Source organism: Melopsittacus undulatus, chromosome 7 (assembly GCF_012275295.1).
Source record: "Melopsittacus undulatus isolate bMelUnd1 chromosome 7, bMelUnd1.mat.Z, whole genome shotgun sequence".
Lineage (NCBI taxonomy): Eukaryota > Metazoa > Chordata > Aves > Psittaciformes > Psittaculidae > Melopsittacus > Melopsittacus undulatus.
The window spans coordinates 55,981,789-55,995,205 of record NC_047533.1 but is presented as its reverse complement, the minus strand read 5'-3'; the positions used below and the strand labels follow the sequence as shown (position 1 = coordinate 55,995,205).

The following is a 13,417-nucleotide window of genomic DNA, read 5'->3' as shown; positions in this document are numbered from 1 at the left end:
GATACTGGAAGGCTGCTATGAGCTCTCCACGCAGCCTTCTCTTCTCCAGGCTGAACAGCCCCAACTTTCTCAGCAGTATATGTATCAGTAGCTCCTGGATAATGAACTGTTATTTCTGTGGCTGATTAAACTGTTACTCCTAGTCAAGCTCAGTGTCTTCCCTCACTCCAAAGACTTCACCAACCTGTTCCTTTGACTGCTAATATCATCTTCATGGATGAAGAAGTTGATCCCCAAATCCCATTTCGTGCACTGCTTGGTGTCATGAACTGTAAGAGCCTACAAAAGTTTAGCAAAAATCATTTACTGGAAGAAGTGTACATGGTCATAGCACTCAAAAGGTTGGATTAAGCCCCACATAAAATGCTGGAGGACTAGCACTGCAGAAGATTAAGTTGTTCCATGTATACAAGCTCCTCCAACCTCTTTTCCAAGAAAGCTTACTGTTTGAGAGACAGAAACACATCTGCAACATGCATTTCACTAAGCATTTTCCTCCCAGCCAGCAGTGATGACAGCATTTAAATAATAAGGATGATTTCTGCCACACTGTGATTAAAAGGCAAACTGTAAATTAATGGATTCCCAAAATTATAAACAAGATTTCTTTTTCTTCTCAATTGGAAGAGTTTTAAAATGCTTCTCTCTAATAAAATTAATCCCAGCAGCACAAAAGCAGTTGTTGGATTAAAACGTCCAACCATTCTAATGTCTACACAAAGGGATTCTGGTGGATGACAAAATAGGATAACATTTTGAATAGTTTGGCTTTCGAGTTTACAGCAGTCCATTTAGGAGAGGCCATTTTATACAAAAGGATTCAACGTCTGATCAGCAGCTGACTAAAATATCACATGAGGTATTTCAGAGTGCAGTGGACATCGCTGTGAGAGTCTGACTGTACCACCTGAGCACCCAGATTATTTAAAGTTTTCACCCCCAGGTCCTCAAATGCTTTGCAACCCCTCTACTGAAAGACAGTTTCAGAAATGTAAGGTTAGCTACATAGTAGTGTTGTCCCTTTTTCTCCTGCTCACCCAAGAACACCCAACGACAGAACTGTTTTACATACCTTTACTCCAGCCAGAATGATATTTTTGGCTGAAAAGAAAACAAACAAAACAAAACAGAGAGATGGACTGTTGCAGATATCTTGCACATGTCTAACTGAATAGTTACGTGGGTACACAATAACAGTATGCCATTGCTAAGAACTTCACATCTTAAAGGTTTGTTCTCTTTTATATTCAGCTTAAGCATTCTACAGCACCACTGAAAGCAGAATAGCATAACCAATGTTAAAATGTCTCTACATTTGTCATTTGTCAGCTGATCATCCCACAGGCATGATTACAGAGACACTAATGGCAATAAGCTGGAAAATTCCATGACTGTCTTCTGGCATCTGGTGCAGAGTACCATTAAAACCAACTGAAGTGTAATAAGTCATGTAAGAACCAGCCAAGACAAGTCTTGCTCGTAAAAAGTAAGGGAAATTGTTAAGGAGCCTCTTGCACTGGGGCTGTTATGTATTTTTCACCAAACTGCATCTGTTCTCCTACCTTCCACCCCACAGTTCCTACAGGGGGATACTTAGGTTACAGCTGCTTTTGTGTTACAATCACTGATACTGATGTTAAAAGGAATAACTTGGATTATCCACCCTCAACCCTCACTCAATACACACAATTTTGGATAAAGCAATCTGGCCCTTGGAAGCACATTTTAAAGTAAAAAGTGAAATCACATTCTAGTAAAAAGCTTCCTAGAGAAAACACATATAAATTCACTCAGATTCTTCAGACATGCTTATTAAATCTATAATAAGCTTTATAAGTATTCTGGGACAGTATGTTTACATAAAGATGTGAATGCTTAAATAAATGTTATCTAACTTACCAATCTCCACACCAAGGCCACCTATACCACTCAGGAATACATGGGACTGAGCCATCTTTTGCATTGCCGTGTCTCCAAGAACATACCTCTGGCGACTATAGCAAAGATAAATTCAGATCAAAGCAAGATACAAATAAATCAAGAGCACATGAAAGCAAGCCAAGAATCCCCAGTCATTTCCAAAAAAAGTTCAAGTATTTTCAGTTATTCTACTGTCCCAATCAGTTTCTAATCCACCACACCGATTTCTGCAGATGAGTGTGTGTCACTAGCAACATGTGCACAGTTCTACTTACCAGTCCTCTGTTCAACCAGCCACTAAGGAGATAACTTTTGTGTATTTGAGCTGTGAAGTGCTTTAGGAAATAAATGTATGTCAATTGTAATATTTGCATGCACAATCCAAATAGTGAAATGCATGTAGCACAGACCTTTTCAGTGTGAGGTGTTAGAGAAATTACTTTTAAATCCATTCAGGATAGTAGGTTTTTGAAATTAACTACTAAAGACATAAGCAAGCCAAATGACTTCTTTATCAGACACCTTCAAATCAGAGGGTGCAGCAGCTTTTTGAGTCAGAACCTGAGCTCTGCAACCTATACAATCACCTATACAATCAAACTTAAACCATTTTAAATACTGCCTTTTTGACCAAGGAAAAGTATGACTTTCATAAGACAAATGCCAAAATGTAAAATGACACATATAACACAGAAAGCTCAGTTAAAAATAAGCTTCAGTTGTTCAGCATGTAAGTATTTGGTTTTTAAATTTATGTGTGTGTGTATATATATTATTAAAAAAAATAAAATAACATAAAAATATATAAAGCAAAAGGTTTTCATCCACAATGTTATCCTAGGGATACCATTTGTTCCAGCACAGGGTCTCTGAACTATTGCCGTGCCAAATGATTTCAAGCCACTCCCAGCTAACAAATTAAAACAACAGTAATAAGAAGAAAATAAATAGTAAATAAATGTGGGTTTTTTTCAAATCTATCAAAAAAAACCAAACCAAACAACCATCAAGCCAACACCAAAAAAAAACAATACTGTGAAGTTTGGAACATAACAGAGATACTGATGACATTCATGAGTACAGAGAAGTATGTTAAAGACTGAGGAATACATGAAATTATGAAGGAGCTAAATTACACAACGTACAAAAAGGGGGCAACAAAAGACAAGGAACAAGAGAGGAACATCTACCTTTGTCAAAGGGCAAACAAGCTACATACATAAAGAAAATCCCTATTACAAATATGAGAAGTATTATTCCTGTTTTCCAAAAAGTACTCACTATTGATAGCATTGGAACTTTGAACAACTACATAGTATTTACCTATGCTTTTTACTGTTCAAATACTAATGGCCACAACACACCTATTACGAGACCAATAAAGGAACAGTTTTACAGAATGAGGAAATGTATCTCAAATCACCACTAACTTTGCAAAGAAGTGGGTTCTGTTTCATTTGCTGAACACTTTGGGGGTTTTGCCTTATAAGAGAATGGACACAGCAGCACAAGTACACACACTTTTACCTCCTCAGCAGCAGACAGTGTTTTCAAGCCTTGTCTCTTACATTACTGCATGCAAACACGTTGTAAGTCAAGAGAAATGGTTAAAAGTTAGATATTCTTACCTATACAAAGCATCATCAATTTCCATAGAGTCTGCTGCCATGATTGATATGACTTGTTTACACTGGAACGGTTACAAAAAGAAATAATCTGATTACATTGGATGCAATGTCACAGTTGCCCCCCTCTTCTGCACCACTCAGTTCTTCAACACAAGGAATGAAGAACACAAAAACTGATGTTACACAGGAATCACTTTGAACAGAGAAGCCTATAGAACACCACAACATCTAGGTAATTAAAATGCACAGGAGCCAGAAGACAAGAACCCTCAAACCTTCCATAAGTGATTTCAAAATACATATTTGATTTCCCCACTGAAGAGATGCAAGACTTAGTTCTTGTATTTGCCACAGTTATATTTACTACAAGTTATATTAACAGCTCCAAGCTGTTTAACTTCCATCTACCTGATTGGTGCTTTGTTTTGAAGAGAAGATAGGAGATCCTTGAATGACTAGGAACGGGTTTTTATGCTGCATTATTTCTGTGTTTGCTGAAAATTCTTAAGCAACAAGTTACTGTTTAAGCTAACTGAAGAACTGGATACCCAAAGATCTGAATTAATGTAACATTTAACTAAGATTTCAAGTTAAACAGTTCAACAGGACTTTAAGAAAAAACATAATTTCTGCTATTAAGGCCTTCAGTTATTACCAAAGACTTTCCCATTGTTAAGTGACCCTAGTGATAAGTAATCACTAAGATTAGGTTAACTGCCCAAAGATTAATTCAAATTTACTGTTCATCTGGTTTTGGCAAACATTTTAAGGTTTCTGAAGTGTGGCACCTGCAGCCTACCACAACTCACAGACTACAACATTCTAACCTGAAATCTGTCCTTTTGATTTCTTAGGCTTAACTAGAAAGCACTCAAGTAACGCAGCAAGGGACAGAGTCACATTGAAAGCAGGCCACAATTAGCACCAGTTAATCTCTTTTACAGTGTGGATACTAATTCCTACCCATAAGCTAGCACACAAGACAGTCAAATTGAGGCACCTCCATCACAATCTATACCACCAGTTACCTTCAGTACAGTCCCTGTGCCCTTACACAATAGGGGCTTAAAAAAAGCAATGGCAATGAAACCAGATCATCTGAGGACCAAAATCTCAAGACAAAGCAATACATATCTGAGAGTCATGGGCTTCTGGCCCTGCTTAGGTAAAAGCTTTCATTTCAGCCACTGACTGGGATACAAGACTTTTAAGTTCCCCTCAAATCAAGCCAACACCATCTCCTAACAGCTGAGAGCCACCATTCCCAAACTGCTCCGCTCCATAATCTTTTTCCACGAACAGCAGAAGTACTCTGGGTCTGCCCAGCATAAACAGATTGTAGTACTAAGGTGAGGAAGGTCATCCACCTGGATAAAAACACCCAGCCTGCTCTGCTGTGGCTAGTGACAGCCATCTCAATCAGTGTGCATCCCAAACAGCCTTTTGTAACCAACAAGGATGTCCAGTCAACCCACAAGAGAAACTTCTCCACCTCTATCACACAGACCTGTGTGACAGTGGTTCTTCCAATATATTTACCAATTTTCAGTTGTCATCCTGTATGCTGTTACAGCACTGGGCCGCTGCAGGTATACCCATCAGCTATGGCAAAACGTGTCCTTCCAAAAGAGGACTTAGTGGTACTATTATCAAGTAGTTCTAAGACAAAGTTTTGTTACTATATTCCTACGTCAAATTTTATTTCTCATTTTAGTTTAACCTACTGAGTCTGCCTCACAGGCAGGTAATATGGGGAGAGAAGGAGAGCAAAGTGATTTTATTATGTTTTAGTTCTAACCAGGTGGCTGACATTTACACATTTACCTGTTTCCTTTCTAAAGGACAACGCTATCAGTTTTACTGCCAGGCTCCTATTTAACTGTGTAACTAACACCCTTCATTTTTAAAGCGTCAGCTGCTTGTGGGACACAACCCAGGGACAAACTGCGAGGCTGCATGTTACCAAGGTCTGAGATGCTGTGAAGAGCAGCAAAGGGACAGGAGCTGTAGTGGTGGGCTGCTTTCAATGTTTCTTACCTCCAAGTCAGCGCAGGCTGAAGCAGTATTAATTAGTTGCTGTTCAGCAGGCTGGGATGGCAGGGAGGCCTGGATTCATCCCACCTATCCAGCGTTTCCAGAGGCGGATCCCAGCCGATGCAGTTCCCTGTTCTCTCTCTGGCGGAGAGAGAAAGAGAGAGGACGCTCAGACCCACTGTTATCTGCCCAGCTGGGCTAATGGGCGAAAAGCACCTCGCTCTACAGCGGAAACCGACACACAGCCGGCCGGCCCCCAAAAGCACCGCATTGCCCGACCGGCAGCAGCCCCCAACCCCGGCGCCCTAGGGGCGTCCCCGAGACGCTGCGCACCGACACCCGGCAGGCTGCGCCCCCCCCCCTCCAGCCCCGCCGCCGCCCGCCCTCACCACCCCGGCGGCCTGGCGTTGCGATCGAGGCCTGAGCGCTGCCGGCACCACGGGGGAAGAGGCAGGAAGGGGGTAGGAAACGGCAGCGCCGGTGCCGCGGCGCTTCCCCGCCTGCGCCGACATGAGGGGCCGGGCTAGGGCCGGCCGGCGCGGCCCGCCTCCTCCTGCCTCACGGCAGGCGGCCCGAGCCCGGTCTGACATGGCGGCAGCCATCATGCGCTGCTGTGGTACCCGGGGGGAGGCGGTGTGCCCTTAATCTAAAACCATTTTCTGCCCAAGAAGTAACACAGCCCGTTGTTTAAAGCAAACAAGCAAGCCACCGTTAGGTTGAAGCGTTACCATTTCAGGCGATCGAGAGCACTGCTGAGCCCTGCTCCTTAGGGTCTGCATCTTGCAGGCCAGTGCCAGCAAGATAGTGCCTACCTCAACAATAGGCAAAATGTCATTAAAAGGGTCTAGGGAGCGAAATTATGAAATGCTGCAGAGTATCCGAGGCTGTAGAGGTGCACAGATCCGGGGAAAAGGTGTCAAAACCAATGTGTGGCCCTTGCCAGCATGGTATATGTTGTGGAAACATTTTGCCTATATTTTTGTGTCATTTAATCAGGAGGAAGCACGCTGCAGCAACCACCACTCTGCCTCACCACCAGCACAGCATCACCTTCCATAAATAATCTCTCCCATTCCTCAAGCTCTCATCCAGATCCCAGCACTGCCCACCTTACCCCATCTGCCTTTCTTCAACCCTGCTTTCCCTTTCACCATTCCCGGTCATTAGGATAGGTGAGAACCTGGACACTGGGGAATAAAGGGTTAACATTGTGCCTGCTTGCTTAAGCAGTCACTGTGCTTGGTGAAGCAGAACCATAGGAGGCAAAGTTGCTAGAAGGGTGAAGCAGAACTGTAGGAGTTACAGCTGCTAGGCAGAATTGTAGGGGATAAGATTCATAACTTAACATTTAAGACATTCTTATTTAAATAGTATCCATAGAAAGAAAAGGAACAAAAGATAACCAGAGTAACGAAATTTGCAAACTTGACAAGTTTCTGCTTTAAGATACATAAAACTGACTTGTTCCGAACCTGAGGTTTGGATAGGAGCCGAAACCCTCCTGAGTCTGCGTGAATGCAAGAGGTTACTGGTGGTGATGAAGAGGAACTACAGGCCTTCATCCTCACGACCCCCTAACGACCACCACCAGGAGGCACTGAGCAAGCACATCAATGGGATGAATGCCAGAAAACTAATTATAATACTAGACGGGAATAGGTTTTGCATATGTATTAGACATGAAGCAATCTCATGTTTAGGTAATCATTATATGTAATATAAGCAAACTGAATGGCAAAGGAAAGGTGCGCATGCTTTGGAGGAGCAACCCCCATGGGCCTCAGAGCTGAATAAAAGCATACCTACTTTACAACTTTAACGAGTTGTGGAGCCCACCCGCATATCAATACCGTTAGCCCCTCTTATAGCTAGAATGGCAGGGATTCATACTGCTGCACAAGCAACAACTGAAAAATGGCAGTGCACGCAGTTGTACATGTAACAGCCACATTATATTTGAAAACATTTGTAACTTAAACAACTACCTGCATCCTACAGTACACAGAAGAGGGGGGGAAAAAAGGCAAGCCTTTTCTGTCTTGGTTGGGGTTTGGGAAACTTGTAGGGGCAAGAGAGCACACGTTTTGTGCTCTTTTCTTTGTGAGAATGCAATGCATTATTTTAGCATTCATCTCTAACAAACAATCTTAGCAACCCTCCACGTCTTCCTCAAGGTTTACACCTTGGTCCAAGAACACACGAAACTCTTGTACTGAATTAGTACGGAACTACTTAAGAGCAGCTGGACAACGCTGTGCTCTTTCAAACATGGACTTTGCTTTGGCAGGATTAGGGTGAAAGAACTTGACTTTACCCAGCTCTTTTTGTGTCACAGGGGAATAACAAGATGTGGGCAAATTTCAAAGAACCACTAGAGGCCAGTAGAAGCCTGAAATAGTGGACGAAAGATGGATAAACGGAGAAAGCAGTTCGGCTCTCCAGGATGGCAAACGCAGCCCCAACCAGTAAAGGAATATTTAAGGAATATTTGCTCTGTAGCTTTTTCATATAATCAATAAAATCGCTTCCATTATTTCAGCAAAATAATTTCAAAACGCAATTTATGTGTCCAAGGAACAAAATTAACAAGAGTCCCAGCTATAAAGGATAGGGGGGAAGTGAAATAGTTTGTCAGCTTCATTTTGCTACTTTGCTAATTAAGTTCTGTCAGCTATTTTTTACATTTAATTTTGTGGTATCTTGCCTTAAAAATTAACCTTTTTTATTATTATTTTTCAGGTTAAACTAAGAGTTCTTAAGAGCTTCTCAATAAAATATGTTGTGAAAAATAAGAAAAAAAAATAAAAAAACCCAAAAAACGAAAAGTCTGCTACCTACCATCTTTCTGTCCTGATCACTGCATTTTTTAAGACACCATTCACTTTGATATGCAGTCGTCTCGCCTGAAACAGGTTTTGCATAGTAACAATGAATGCTGACAAGCCTTCTGCCTACATGGAGAAACAACATCTAGTTAATTCTCACCTAACAGTTCAGTGGTAATTAAGCAAAGACCATCAAGTGAAATTGTGAACATGGGCATTTTAAGATAAATTGCCAAATAAAAACTGACAGATTCTGTTTACCCCAGAAGCCAAAGCAAGTGGTTCCCAAATGCACCAATTAGCAGGTGTACTCAGGAGCCCTCTAAATCGATGGCACCAAATCAAAAATATATACAGGTTTTTCTCTTATTTTCCAAGACTGCAAAATCTGAAATAGTAAAGCCATTTAACTTTTCTTTTCTCCTTAGTCTTCTCTTTGAAAAATACATATAACTGTAAAATCTTAGCAAATTTGGTTAAATAAATAAATTTTACGGGAAATCCCAACTCCATATTTGTACCACATTAGACAGGCAAAACATCTGAAGCAATGCTGTCAGTTTATTGACTTGCTGAAGCAATGAGCGGTACCTAGTTGTGGTCAGAACACCACTACCTCCGGACTCAAGCCTATTTGTGCCCAAAATCTCTGTATCTTCTACTGCTGTAGATTTGTTCTGCATACAGGTATTGAATGCATCTTTAGGTCCAGTATTTCCAATGTATACTGTACCATATATACAATCCAATGTATATATGATAAATATACTAAAACACATATACATATATATGTATATATACATATACACACACATATATATACACACACATATATATATGAGATATATATATAATGCTGATATAGCGGTAAATCTCATTTCCACTTAAGGGGAAAATCCCAGCCACTTGCAATTTGTTTGGCTGGTTTTTTTTTTTTAAAGTAAGTCTTTCAATTTCCTGATTTCCAGACATAATTTCACATTCTTAATGGGGACACCAAAGTGGAGATCTGCAGGGCATCTGTGTCCATGATCCACATTTAGTTAATAAGCAAATTAGTAGACAAAAATGTATGTAGTTTTCTCCCTAAAAATGTGTTATTTGTAAGTACTAAGGTAAACACAATTCCATTTAGCACACAGGCCAGTGCAGAGTTGACTATAAATCCACATCAGTATCATTCAATGGGTTTCCCAACATCGTGCCATAGGCTACAGTCTCAAAGGAGTGAAGTGCTGCCTGCAAGGCTTCATTACCTCTTTTTGGCACAACTTTATGTAGGAGTGCTTTGCTGTCATGTCTAAAAGGACTCCAGCTTCCCAATGGGGAGGACCAAAGGATCTTGTCACATAAGGCTGCTCTAGCAAGTGACACCTTCCTAGAAACCATGTTAACAATGTTGCTAAAATCCTGATCCAGATAAACAAGGGCATCAATTACCTAAGCAGATTCTGTGCTGACGTGCATGAATGAATTTCCAAAAGCAAGAGCCAGCTTTTCCATGTGTGTGCATCTGTAATGCAGGCTGCAAAGTGCCAGATAAATATTCACTGCTTTTAGCAATTGGTTATAAGAGCTTGTGGCTCTTAGCACTTCTAATTTGTTAACAGGAACAGCAGATATGGGACTGGAGTTTCCACAAGCTTTACTTACATAAGGAATCCTGGTGATGGATTGATGCCACTCAACCAGACCTCCTCACAATTAGTCTCTTATTTCTTTCCTACTTGTGCTCCAGGCTGAAAATTAGCATGGGTAGTCTTCAAACAACCAATTTGAATAACCAGAAGTTTGGAATACATTTCTTGATGCTTTAAATCTGCTTGGGAAATCTCAGGAGAATTGGTACGTCAGCTGCATAGACCTCCCTACAGCCAATTTCCAGGAATGCCCCGTTACAAGGATAAGTTTTTCAAGGCTTGAAGTAAGGTGGTGGGTTCTTGAATGAAGCTTCAGATCCATTCTCAAATTTGGATAGCACTAGCTTAACTGAAGTTACATTTTACAAAAGCAGAAGGACCACCTTTTCTTTGCTGAAACATCTCGAAATCTCCAACCACTGCTACAGACAAACAGTTCCTAGGATGGGAAATGAGCAGAGAGAGCTGCAGATTTAGAATAGTCTTATATCAAAAATAAGGAAGATTAGTCCATTTTGCATCATATATGATTTTTAGCTCTGTTATTATTAAGCAAAAAAGGACAAAAAGGGAGGAATTGTTTTTAAATACATTTAATGCTATGAAACATTATACCTTTATATAATTTAAATCCTTGCTAAATCTTAACATCAACAATAATAAAAGGTTTTTATAAATGTTTTCTTTAACCACATGATATTCTCTTTGTTTTATTCTAGGGCAGAAAACAAACACAGTCTTCATAAATAAAACACTGACATGGAATGTAAGACAAACCCAGGCCAGACAGCGTGCTAAAAAATCTATGAAAAGTGCATCTGCCTGGCTCAGGACTCCCTGAGTAAGGTAGACATTCTCTTAAACACCTCTCGGCTGTTTGGCCTCTCATGAGAAAACATGAAATAAAGGCTGCCTTTCTCATTTTAAAGGTATTCTATATATACATTTCACTTGCAGTGTGAGGTAGGAACCAGTTTATAGGGGTTGTATCTAATCTGGGCCTCACATCCTTGCTGTTGCCCCTCCATTTGCTAGGCAAAAAGATAGTTTAGGTGCAAAACAAAGCCTTAAGTGTCTATGAAAGTGAAACTTTCAGTTGCAATTAATCAGCTAATTGTAAGGAAGAACACTTCGTCATGATTTTCACCTTCAAAGCAATAAGAGGCACAAAAAAACTAGATGTATTTTTTTTTCCAAAGGATGCTTTTGTAAAAAAGAGGACCTAGACACTAGAAGAAAAGTGTTTCCAAGTGACCTAATCCGAAACTCCATGAGGTTCTATTTTTAACTGAATTTGGCCCAGAGTAAATTCTTAATTGAAAAATAGCAGCAACTCAAAAGTGCATAAATTACAAACTTCACTAATAAATTAAGGGAACAGATTTGCTGCATGCTCCTGACTGTCCCAAGATCCTTTTCATTTTGCAATGGACACTGAAAATGAGAATAAAGATGCTACTATTTCAAAATCAAACCCTTCAATAATTTTTTTTCTGAGATAAGGCATCTTGTCTTTTACTGAAATTCAAAAGATACACAGACAGGAAGGAGCCTAATAACAAGACAACACCCTCTTCCACCGCTGAGGCTTTATCAGTGTCTTTTCCATCCATACGTAGACTTGTAATTCAGGGTGTGAGTTTTCAAGAAATGCTGAGCATCTCATTCCCAGGGGTGCTGGTTGTTGAACTTGCACAGTAGGAAGGCTGAGGACAGACCCAGTCCTGAGCAGAAGGGGAGGCAGGATGCTTCAGAGAAATTTTCAGCTGTAGCAGGTTCAGCTGTGGGGCTTGCAGCTTCTTTCATGTCTCCTACAGACTCCTGTGAGTCCTGCGTTCACAGCCTAAACATTCCAATTGGCATTCAAAGACTGTAGGAGATAGCATTGGAGTGACATTTTGGATCCTCATATTGAAGGCCTGAGCTTTAGGGGGCAGTAATAGTCATGCCACTGGACCCCCCTCCACCAGCAATCCATGAGTTGTCGTGAACAGAGGTAGGAAAAGTGCTTAATTGGTATATAAGGATAATGTTTACTCTGAAGTTCTTATTGGGACTGTTATTTAATATGAAATTACTCTTCAGCCTCATACGACATGATATATTAATTCATGGAGAAATGACTCCATCAGTGAAGCACGACAGTGTCACTAACTGCTTTCATTGCAGTGAGATGGTTTCCACTGGCTGGCATGCCCTGGAAAAGCATGCTATTTCTTGAATGAAAAGGTTGTTCCCACTTCACTGGTGGTGAATATTTATTTTTCCTTTAGCACAAATTTAAATGCTGGGTTTTCTTCCAGGGAGGTTATTCGTGAGGACATACTCATTACAAAGAAATCTGGGTGAAGCTTGTCTTTCTGTATCTTAAGCATATTGTGAGTTGAACAGAGTAGATCTGTAAGGAAGGTATGGTATAGAGGTAGCAGTACAGTATTGTGACAAAGCACTTCCACAACAGCACTTTCAAGCACTTTGAACCTCACAGAATCCAGAAAAAAAATTCCCATTAAAAATGTGCTTCAAAAGAACACCAAGTTTTACTCTTATCACTTCCAACTTACTCCAGGCACAGAAATCCTCCTTTTCCTTAGCTAGGACCTACCCTCAATCCTAACGGATCCACCATTAGTGATCAAGAACATTGAGCAGGGTGAACATGCAGGGTCTTGGCTGCAGTTTGTGCAGATGATAATCTCTAACAATATTAATAATCAGGAATTCACTTTTGCTAGAAACACAGCTGTGCCAGAATCTGCTTCACTGGAGGAAGAAGAGTCAGCTTCAGACCTCGGCCATGGCTGAATTAAAAATTCCTTTTTCCTGAAAAATGCTTGTATTTATAACACAGGTAAAACTAGTAGCTTTTAAATGTTAGTTTAATGACATCAGGTTGTAATTTCTGATAAGTGAGAATGTTTCAAGGCTCAAAGATGAGGCAAACTATCTGATATGTTCAGTATAAATTCACAAGGGGTTAGGATCTCTGACAGCAAAGACAGCGCTTGCTGTGAGTGAAGTTTGCTTTAACCAAAACTACATAGGAATATATATATACCAAAAAAAATAACCTTTCAGAATTACAGACAAATATGAGTTACATGTAGTCCATGTAGTTAAATCCATTTTTGATTTTGGAATTAGATGCCAGTTTTCAAGGTAATCCACTCACGGAAATAAGTCACTCGTGTGTAAACTCCAGGTTTATTTGGTTTGGCACATTCGTCTCCCCAGCTCACTATTCCCACGAGGTACCACATCAGTCTAGAGTCTGGAGTAACCAGTGGTCCCCCAGAGTCCCCCTAGAGAAAGAGGAGGGGAAAAAAAGAGATTTAATTGATCAGAAGAAAAAATACAATTCCCTCCATGG

General features: G+C 40.5%; 2 protein-coding genes across 3 annotated transcripts in view; both read right to left on the bottom strand.

Moving 5' to 3' along the window:
* Positions 1-6,049, bottom strand: part of UBA6 (ubiquitin like modifier activating enzyme 6) — a 28,562-nt gene extending 22,513 nt beyond the window's left edge. For both annotated transcript variants that reach the window (XM_031048502.2, XM_005148612.3), the window contains exons 1-6: positions 5,972-6,049; positions 5,586-5,723; positions 3,549-3,610; positions 1,900-1,994; positions 1,073-1,101; positions 185-279 (exon numbers count right to left, since the gene is read on the bottom strand). In XM_031048502.2, coding sequence (XP_030904362.2) covers positions 185-279; positions 1,073-1,101; positions 1,900-1,994; positions 3,549-3,589 — 260 coding nt within the window. In that variant the 5' untranslated portion in view covers positions 3,590-3,610; positions 5,586-5,723; positions 5,972-6,049. The remainder of the gene's footprint in view (positions 1-184; positions 280-1,072; positions 1,102-1,899; positions 1,995-3,548; positions 3,611-5,585; positions 5,724-5,971) is intronic.
* Positions 6,050-12,908: 6,859 nt separating this feature from the next.
* The window catches only part of LOC101881697 (transmembrane protease serine 11E-like), a 41,904-nt gene continuing 41,395 nt past the window's right edge, over positions 12,909-13,417 (bottom strand). The window contains exon 10 of the mRNA XM_013128951.3: positions 12,909-13,349. Coding sequence (XP_012984405.1) covers positions 13,188-13,349 — 162 coding nt within the window. The 3' untranslated portion in view covers positions 12,909-13,187. The remainder of the gene's footprint in view (positions 13,350-13,417) is intronic.